Consider the following 9,927-nt stretch of genomic DNA (forward strand, 5'->3'; position numbering starts at 1 on the left):
GGGGCCGGGGGATGAGCCCTGGCTTGAGGAGGAGGCTGCACCCGTGGGGCTTTGGGCCCCGCGCGGCTGTCGGAGGCCGTCCCTGACCCCGGCTGGGGCGGGGTCCCTGCTACAAGGTCCCGGGTGCGTGACAGTTACGGGCTGTCTTCTGTGCTCTTTGAGGGGCAGCACAGCGTCCAGAAGGGCTCGAGAAATACTTATCCAGGGAGCAACACAAGCCCAGATTTCTAAGTTCTGTGCCTCTCCACGGCGGAGGACAGCGTGGGGCCCAGGTCTGCCCTGCCTTGGTCTCTGTCCATCCACACCGCCCGCAGGCCGCGGGAGCCGGCGAGGGGAGAGGCAGGTGGGTGTGCTCTGCGGACACAGTGTGCACGGAGACAGCCACACTGTCGGCGCCACCTCCAACAGCCACGGTGCCCTCAGCTTACCGGGCTGGGTCTCTGGGGGCCTGCCACCTCCTGCAGGCCAGCAGGCCTTGTCAGGCACTGCCCACGAGTCCTGCCCTGCGCCCGGCACAGGAGGAGGAGAGGACAGAAGTTTGGGATCAAAGGAAAACACCTTGAACATCAGCCCCACCCTTTCCACAGATGGGAAAACTGAGGCCTCAGGAAACCCAGGGCACATAGTAGAGCGGAGAGGCCAGGGTTTTGGAGTCAGGGTATTCCTGGCGCTCAGCGGCTGTGTGACGTTGGGCACATTTCTGACCTCTCTGAGCCTCCGAGTCCTTGGCCGCGGTGGGGCAGCCATGGTCATGTCTGGGAAGCTGCCAGCACAGTGTCGGTCTACACAGCGGTGTGCCGTCCAGGCCATGTGTGTGCTGCCATGCCGCTCAGGATCCTGCCCCCAGAGGAATCCTCGGTGGCATGGGGACAGACGGGAAATGCCCGCTGCCTCCCCGCAGGCTCCAGGAGCTGGCCCTGGGGCCCAGGACCCCTCACGGTTTCCTGTGCAGGACCTGGGGTGGGGTCGAGTCTGTTGTTGCCACCTCTGGGGTCCTGAAGCCCACCTGGAAGGGCCGTGTTAGGACTCGGGGAATGAGGAGGGTCCTTGAGGTGCTGAGCTTGGGGCCCTGGTGCGGCTGAGTAGGGAGGGGCGTCTGTCCCCAAGACGGGGACCCTGGAGGGGGATGCTGTGGGATGTGGCATCTCTCGGGCACCTGGGGGTGGTCGGCCTTGGTTGGAGGGGGGCGCAGCAACTCCAGATTCCAGACGCAGGAGTGCGGGGCGTGACCGGCCAGACCGGGCCCTTCAGGGATTGGGAGGCCGGGGTGGCGGGTGAAGGGGCGCCGGGGGCAGGCTCAGGTCGGTATGGGGAGCGGGAAGCTGCCTGCCCCAGGACAGCCCTGATCTGGGAGCTGGGGCTCCTCCTTGGCGGGGTGCAGGAGGCTGGGCCGCCATGGGGTCTGGGCAGCACAGAGCCCCAGCCTGGGACGGGCAGTTCTGAACCGGCCTTCTCAACGGAAGTGAGTCCTGCCAGAGGTTTTCAAGATTAAAACAGAGGTTGTTTTCTTCCAAAGACCCATTCTGTCTGCTCTGTCCCCATCACCCTGCCTGGGACCAGCTCTTCCCCACCGCGCCCAGAGGCCCAGCAGTGTGGCCACGTGCTCCCCAGAGAGGGGGTGCCCCACACCCCAGCCCCCTCCCACCCTGGCACAGGCCCGAGGGCTCCTTCCAGGCTCTGCCGGGACCCTTCTCTAGCCGGGCCCTGCTGCCCGGGCTACGTGGCCCTGGCCGCTCCTCTGGGCCATGAGAGGGGAGGGAGGAGCTCACCGGGGCACCAGCCGCTGCTGGCACGACCGCTGCCCGGGCCCCACCCCTGCTGCCAGGCGCAGTCCCTTCCCCAGCCACAGGCCTTGGCCTGCACGCAGCCGGCGTGGTCCCCAATGTGCCAGCCCTGTTCCCAGGCCTCGCTGGGCCCGTCACCATCACCTCCCCTGTACCACCCGGAAGCTCAGCCACAACCAGCACACGAGACCTTTCACCCTTCAGTCCTGTGCACAGCTGTCCTTCCACCAGGTGTCTTCCCACCTCCACCCCACGTCACAGACTGCCACGTGACACATGCTACTCTCCTCGGGACCTGCCACCTTGCTTAGACAGGGTGGACACCCGGACCCCTGCCCTTGTCTCCTCCTAAGCGTGTCCCATTGCACTCGGAGGGGTGCGAGCTGTGACCGAGGGACACCCCCTCTGGGCCTGTGAGCCCCTCAGGGGAGGGCCCTGCCTCCTGCTGGTGCGGGCCTGTGCCGGGTGCAGCTAAGGCTATGCGGGATGGATGGACAGGTGGATGGATAGACAACAGGCCAGAGCTCAGCTGCAGGGGAGCGTGCTATCTCTCCACGCCGACTGGGAGAAGGAGCAGGTTCGGAGGCTGAGCCAGTGCCGACTCATGCCCCTGTCCTCTTGTAGATGAAGATGACGCCAACAGACTCGGGGAGAAGGTGATCCTCCGGGAGCAGGTGAAGGAGCTCTTCAATGAGAAATACGGTCAGTGCCTCGGGGCCCCCTCCTGAGTGGCCCCCTCCCTCCGCAGCCAGCCTGGCCTCCGGTTGCCCCCAGCTGGCCTGGCTGCGCCCTGGGGACATGGCAGCCCTGGCCCTGATGCATGCGTGGTGGGTGTGTGTGCCGATTGATAGCTGTCTGGGTGTGGCAGCTGCTGAGCTGGGGCGCCAGATTCCAGCCCCTTCCCTAGCGGGCTTTGCCATGGACAGGGGACGTCTGCCCTCACTCCGACCCCCTGTGCCCTCTAGGTGAGGCCCTGGGCCTGAACCGGCCTGTGCTGGTCCCTTACAAGCTGATCCGGGACAGCCCAGACGCTGTTGAGGTCACGGGCCTGCCCGACGACATCCCTTTCCGGAACCCCAACACGTATGACATCCACCGGCTGGAGAAGATCCTGAAGGCCCGGGAGCATGTCCGCATGGTCATCATCAACCAGCTCCAGTGAGTGCCCAGCACCCGGCAGGGACAGGGGCGGGGCCAGGGGAAGCTGGAGCTGGGAGGGGACCCGGCAAAGCGGGCCCAGCCCGGGATCTGAGAAGGAGGGGAGATGGAGGGAGGGCGCTCTGGCTTGCACCAGACAGGTCCGGGGTGAGAAAATTGACACAGCAAGGAAAGGGGGGTAAGAGTTGGGGTCACGGTGGGTCAGCTGGGATCCAGACCCAGGTGTCCTCATTCCAACTCGCTTCTGAAACACACCTCGACAGTCATGGGTATTTACGTATTTTTAAAGTTTCAATTAAGTTTGACTTTACCATTAATTTCAATATATTTAGAAAATAACAGTAATCCAATACTCCCAACACCCAGAGATAACCGCTATGCATATTTTACCAGACATCTTCACAGTCTTTTTTAAGAAATACAATAGGCCGGGCACAGTGGCTCACACCTGTAATCCCAGCACTTTGAGAGGCCCAGGCGGAGGGTTGCTTGAGGCCAGGACTAACCTGGGCAACATAGCGAGACCCCGTCTCTACAAAAAATTAGCTGGGCGTGGTGGCACGCCTGTAGCCCCAGCCACGTGAGAGACTGAGGCAGGAGGGTCACTTGAGCCCAGGAGTTCAAGGTTGCAGTGAGCTGTGAATGTGCCGCTGCACTCCAGCCTGGCCAACAGAGTAACGCCCTTTCGCAAAACAACAAATAAATAGTTTGTTTATTTTCAGATTTAAAAACAATACACACAGCAAACTTGGGAAATACAAAAAGGTAAAAGATGATCCGTGAGTCTCCTACTTGGAATCAACACTGTGGTGCATTTCTGTTGTTCTTTTTTCCCTACATGTATTTCCTTTCCAATTTTATATTACATGTTTCAATTTTATAGTAACATGCTTTAAAATTAAAATAATATTTGCACGTGTCCACAAAAGGCAAGTTATACAGAATCAAATAAAAAAATAGAGGTTTCCTTCCATCTCAAGGACAGCTTACCCCCTGAAGAAAGTCCTGGAAAATGCAAGAAACTATAAGGAGAAAATGCACCCACCCCCATAACCATACCTCCCAGAGACACCCACCGAAGATATTCTGGAGTTTTCCTTCTACTTTTCTTTGTATACCTATTAGATATCCTTTTGGGGGGAATGAAACTGACATCACACGGTACTTATCAGTAGGCAGTAAATAAAAGTTGCTGTTTCCTGTCTGGCCATCATGACCTTGATCTTGACCTTGTAGGCACTTGAGTACCACCTATGGCTGTGTTAATTCCCTTTAATGACTGGCCAATTGTCGGTAATGTAAATGGATCATAACATCCTCTGCTGATGGAAATTTAAGTCACTTCTCTCTTTTTTTGTTGTTCATATAAATAGTGCTGCAAGTAAGTAATACAATTAAAATTAAAAGATATTTTTAAGCCGGGCGCGGTGGCTCACGCCTGTAATCCTAGCTCTTGGGAGGCTGAGGCGGGCGGATTGCTCAAGGTCAGGAGTTCAAAACCAGCCTGAGCAAGAGCGAGACCCCGTCTCTACTATAAATAGAAAGAAATTAATTGGCCAACTGATATATATATAAAAAATTAGCCGGGCATGGTGGCGCATGCCTGTAGTCCCAGCTACTCGGGAGGCTGAGGCAGAAGGATCGCTCGAGCCCAGGAGTTTGAGGTTGCTGTGAGCTAGGCTGACGCCACGGCACTCACTCTAGCCTGGGCAACAAAGCGAGACTCTGTCTCAAAAAAAAAAAAAAAGAAAAAAAAAAAAAAAAAAAAAAAAAAAAAAAAAAAAAAAGATATTTTTAAAATAACGCTGTGATGAATATCCACTTGCATAAATCTAGGCACATGCTTTTGATTACAGGTGATTTGCCTGGCCGGGCCCATTGTACACCTATCCTGGGGGGTAGGCAGGGATGCTCTGGTTTTCATTTGGGTCCTACCTGGCTCCAGCAACAGCGGCAGCATCTTACCTGCTAGTCTCTCATGGGAAGTGTTGCCCATATTCAGGAAGCAAGTGAGAAGGAGAGAAAACCTCCTTTTCTGACTGCCACCTCCTTTCTTCCTTTTCAGACCTTTTGCAGAAATCTGCAATGATGCCAAGGTGCCAGGTGAGTCAGAGGCTGAAGAAGCCACCCTTCTGCCTCTTAGGGACCAGGGTCTGTTGCCTTCAAGAAGGCAGAGACAGATGGGGTCTAGGTGGGCACGCCGTAAATAGCCGACTACCTTGAGAAAAGCATACTCTGTCCTCACCCCACACACCTTTTTCCCCCGGGCCAAGAGCCCCCGCAGACCCCAAGAAGCCTGCGCGACATGGTGTGTCAAGTCAGCTAGAGAGGACAGGGGCAGGCTGGATCCCAGAGGCTGCCTGGGTAGGGGAGGGATGGCACGTGACCGACAGGGGTGAGGCAGGCAGGTGCTGCCCGGGCCTGGCTGGGCCCCTGCTCTGCCTGCATCTGCAGGGCACACAGAGCCTCTTGCAACACCCGGGAGGCCGCTGGCATGCCGGTTCTGGTGGAGCCAGCGTGTGACAGGACTTGGGAGAACGTAGCCCGGGGCGATTGTGATGAGCACTGGATTAAGCAACACTGCTCCAGTCCTGCCCTCGTTGTACTGCTGGGACACTGAGACCCAGAGAGGGGGAGGGACTTGCCAGGGCCACATAGTGAGTCCGAGGCTGCCTAGAGCCTGCCATCGGGACCACAGACCACTGCAAACCACAGGCCCCAGTGTGGCTGCTCCGTGGGGACCGTGAGGGGACTCAGAGAGGCCATGCCCCACCCTGGCTCCTAAGACCTGAGCCCTGACTCCAGATGGGTCCAGGTCCACCTGGAACTCCACAGCCCAACTGCAGGCCATCTCCTCCTGTCAAGAGCTGGTCCCAAGGGTCGGGCATGGCACTAGAAGGACGCGGAGTCCGGAGGTGACTGGGTTTTAGAACTGCTCTCCGGGCAAAGGCAGAGACACTGAAGGCCCCATGGAGGACTCAGGGAGGAGAGATAGGGACCAATGCTCTGAGGATGGATGCTGTCACCTACATCCACCACTCCCCCCACAACTCCCTCCACCGTGGCCATCTGTCTTTAGGGTCTCATGGTGACCCCAAGGTGGCCATACCCCATGGACCAGCCTGGGGCAGGGGGTGGCAGCCAGCACCTGTGACTTCCTCTTCATGTGGCAATTCCCACAAAAATCCCTCTCTGGCTCAGCCTGGGGACCCCCTGCTCCCATACTTCTCTACTCACACCACCTCATGGTCCCCTAGGCCCTGGGTTTTCTGCATCAGCTGGATGGATGGTGGCCCCGTGGGCCCAGCCTGCCCTTACTGTGTCACTAGGACCTTCTGGTTGGCTGAGTTAGTTGTCCACATGGTCACCAGTCCCCTCCATCAAGCCCCAAAAGGTGCTTAGGTAGCACACAGTTGCAGGTCTTTGTTAAAAGTCTTACACTTTCACATCAATTTCATCCGGCAGCAGCAAAACACCTGCCAAGCCCTGCTCCAAGCTGGGCTTGGTACTGGCTCTTCCATGCATATCTCCTTTGTGTCCCATGTCACCCTGTTCTTCTCATTTGGCTCAAAGTGGTTAATAAATTTTCCCAGGGTCGCACAGCTAGTTAAGTGGCCACAGTGGAATTTGAACTTGGACTCCTGATTCTAAAGTGGAGTTTCCTACCACTGGGCCACAGCTTGTCCACTTGTCGAACCTGTGAACTGTCAGCTCAGGGCCATCACACACCAGCGGTAACCACAGCAACCACATTAATACCAGTTCTGAGTTTGCAAGCACTCGCCCAGGGCCAGGCGCTGTGCTGAGTGCCCGGCACGTGTCTCGTGGGATCCTCCCAGCAATCCGGCAAGATCTTACGTTTCACGGATCAGGGCCACTGGGGGACTTAAGAGTCCGCTTGGCTCTGGAGGCTGAGGTTTTCCCCCACATTGTCTAAGGCTTCAAGGGGATTCTGGGTCCGGGAAGGGCCCGGGGCGGGGAGGCCTGGGGAGGCCGGGCCCCCAGGCTGGGTGGTCTGGGGACACTATAAGAGGACCTGGGGATGAGGACACAGTGTCAGCAAAGGCAGGCAGGTGAGTGGGAGCAGGGTGCTGGGACAGGTGCGCCCTGGCCACCCAGGGGTCAGGAGCTTCGAATGCTGAGAAGGGGACTTGAACCCCAAAGACAGAGGCCTTCTCCAGGGAGGTCGGGGGGCCGAGACAGAACGGCCCCGCATCCAGTGTCAACCGTCTTTTCCCCCACCAGCCAAAGACAGCAGCATTCCCAAGCGCAAGAGGAAGCGGGTCTCTGAAGGCAACTCCGTCTCCTCTTCCTCCTCGTCTTCCTCTTCCTCGTCCTCTAACCCAGAGTCTGTGGCATCCACCAACCAGATTTCGCTCGTGGTAAAGTTGCACAGATCTGGACTCGACCACTCTTCTCTTTGGCCCTCGCCCCTCACTCGGGCAAGGCCGTCTACTCCAGGATGTGGGTTCGGGGTACGGGGAGGCACCGGGCTCTGAGTGGGGCCTTCCAGCCTCGGGATGCAGACGCATCTGCCTGTCGCACCCAGGAGACAGCCCGGCCCTCTCGCTGGGCGTTCACGGGCGCCCGGGCAGGAGCTCACGCCCCCGCTGGGCAGCCGGGCCAGCCGAGGCCCAGGAGAGGGATGGGACCTGCCCCCGCCCCTCAGCAGGACTCCCAGCCTGCCACCCCCCTGTGGGGTGTGGGTGTCACCCAGAGTGTGTAGGTGAGGAAAACGGGAGTCAGAGGGTGGCTGGACTCAGCCATGGCCCCGGCGGCTCCGTGTGGCATGGAGAACTCGCCTCCAGAGCTCTGTCTGTCCTGCCGTGGTGCTGGGTTAGTTCTCTCCCACCCGGGAGGAAAACCTCATTAAGGGCACACACTGGAAAGTTCTTTCTGATTTCAAACTATTAGCTTTGAAATCCTGAGTGCAAATGGGGAGCATATTTAAACACATTTGAAAATGATTTGGGGATTTCTTTATCCTCTGACTGTATCTCCCTTCAACCCCATCCTGGAGAACCCGAAGGTGTGGGCTTTGCCTTGGTCCCCGCCGAGGTGTCTGCGTGCTCGCCGAGGGTCCCTCGCTCCTCCAGGCCCCAGAGAGGCAGGCAGCTCCTTGGGAGCGAGGCTGCGCTCACAGGGCCAACACCTGTGCTGAGCCAGGCCACCCTCTGGCCCCCAGGCCTGTGCCATGTGACCAGACCCTGGGACACAGATGGGACAGTGAGAGGGCTCCAGCCCAGGCTCGGTGGCCACTGCTGAACCCCGGGACAGGTCACACCCCTCTCTGGGCCTCAGCGGCCTCAAAATAAATAGCATCTGAGGAAGCCCTTCCAAAAGCAGAGTTAAGTGTTCTGGTGTTCTTTCCGCGTCACCTGGAGTCCTAACCCGGTACGTTTGTCCCTCTCTCTAGCAATGGCCAATGTACATGGTGGACTATGCCGGCCTGAACGTGCAGCTCCCGGGACCTCTTAATTACTAGACCTCAGTACTGAATCAGGACCTCACTCAGAAAGACTAAAGGAAATGTAATTTATGTACAAAGTGTATATTCGGATATGTATCGATGCCTTTTAGTTTTTCCAATGATTTTTACACTATATTCCTGCCACCAAGGCCTTTTTAAATAAGTAAAAAAAAAAAAAAAAAAAAAAAGCGTTGCGTTTGCTCTTAAATGTTGCATGTTCTCTTTTGGGATTGCGGCCACAGCTGTCACTGGGGCTGGAGTCGGGAAACCCAGCTCAGGTGGCCTGCCAGGCCACCCTCCTCCCTTGCCATGGCAGAGGTGGTGTCCCTAAGAGACCTCACTTATTTTTTGCTGCTGGGGACATGTGACCTCTAGACGAGAAGCTACAGAAATGCCACAGACAGACACGCCTCCCGCTGCCAGACAGCGGCTAGACCACAGTCTGTCATGTGCCAGCTACACGCAGCCACCTCCCCTCCCTGCAGCCTGTGAGCTGGACCTGTGTGTGGAGGGACAGCCCCTCATCCCTTCTGCCTGGGGCTGGGCCAGGGCAGGCGGGAACAGCCTAGGGAGCACGCAGTGTGGTGGGGGACACTGATTGACCCCATTCACTCCGGTGCAGTCCAGAGTATTAAGGATGGTCATCAGAGAGCGGCCCAGCCCAGGGCATCCCCATGGCTGGATGGAAAGCGTCTTGGAGAGGGGGCTGGGGGAGCCTCGAGAAGGGGGCAGGATTTTCCAGAGAGCTCTGGGTATTTGGGCAGCAGAGTTCCGGGGCCCAGCTGTGTCTCAGACCACTCCGATGGCAGGTGGGAAGTTGGATGAAGGGACAAGACTGGAGGCAGAAAGGCAAGTCGCGAGAGCCGGGCAGTCCAGGGCCTGGCACGCAGTGGCTGCGCATCCACTCCCCTCGCATTGACTGAGCCCCGCCCTCTCGGTGCTGGGCGTGTCGGCAGAATGTCCTGATGGGGGAGGCAGGTGCCCTGGAGCACAAAGCAGGGGGACCTCACCTGGTGCAGAAATCAGGGAGAGTCCGTGAAGAGCAGAAGAGCAGTCAGGCGTTGGTGGTGCAGGGGGCGGGCGGGGTGGGACAGCGTTCTAGGGCAAAGGCGGGGCCTGGACTGAGGACCTGCGCATCCCAGGAATGAGAAGGAGTTGCCAGAGTGGAGGGAGAGTGGCTGGAGGCGACGTGGAGGGACAGATGGGGACTCGATGGGGGCCTCCGTCAGCGCCTCTGAGGACGGTCAGCAGGTTGTGCCTGCACGTGGTGGCAGGCAGGTGAACGGGGCAGACATTCCGCCTGGCTTCTGCTTGCCCAGCCATGCATTCTGGGGCGGGCTGCATCCTTTCTCACTGTCCCACGTGGAAGGCCTCAAAGGCCAGGCCATGGCGATTTCCAGAAGGAAAATGAGAGTCACACCCGGGGTACCCAGGGGAGAGCCAGGCCCGGATCTGCACCTTCCGAAGGTGACCCTGCCTGCAAAGGGTCAGAAGAGGAGTAACCTGGGAGGCCCT

General features: G+C 58.3%; 1 protein-coding gene across 3 annotated transcripts in view; it reads left to right on the forward strand.

Moving 5' to 3' along the window:
- The window catches only part of GTF2IRD1 (GTF2I repeat domain containing 1), a 104,414-nt gene extending 95,799 nt beyond the window's left edge, over positions 1–8,615 (forward strand). For 2 of the 3 annotated variants that reach the window (XM_075995384.1, XM_075995385.1), the window contains 5 exons: positions 2,409–2,486; positions 2,750–2,942; positions 5,008–5,045; positions 7,188–7,324; positions 8,359–8,611. In XM_075995384.1, coding sequence (XP_075851499.1) covers positions 2,409–2,486; positions 2,750–2,942; positions 5,008–5,045; positions 7,188–7,324; positions 8,359–8,427 — 515 coding nt within the window. In that variant the 3' untranslated portion in view covers positions 8,428–8,611. Of the gene's footprint in view, positions 1–2,408; positions 2,487–2,749; positions 2,943–5,007; positions 5,046–7,187 lie in introns of all 3 variants that reach the window. The other variant, XM_075995383.1, reaches the window with a different exon arrangement.
- The last annotated feature ends 1,312 nt before the right edge of the window (positions 8,616–9,927 follow it).

The sequence above is a fragment of the Microcebus murinus genome, chromosome 19, assembly GCF_040939455.1.
Source record: "Microcebus murinus isolate Inina chromosome 19, M.murinus_Inina_mat1.0, whole genome shotgun sequence".
In the NCBI taxonomy this organism is placed as follows: Eukaryota; Metazoa; Chordata; class Mammalia; order Primates; family Cheirogaleidae; genus Microcebus; species Microcebus murinus.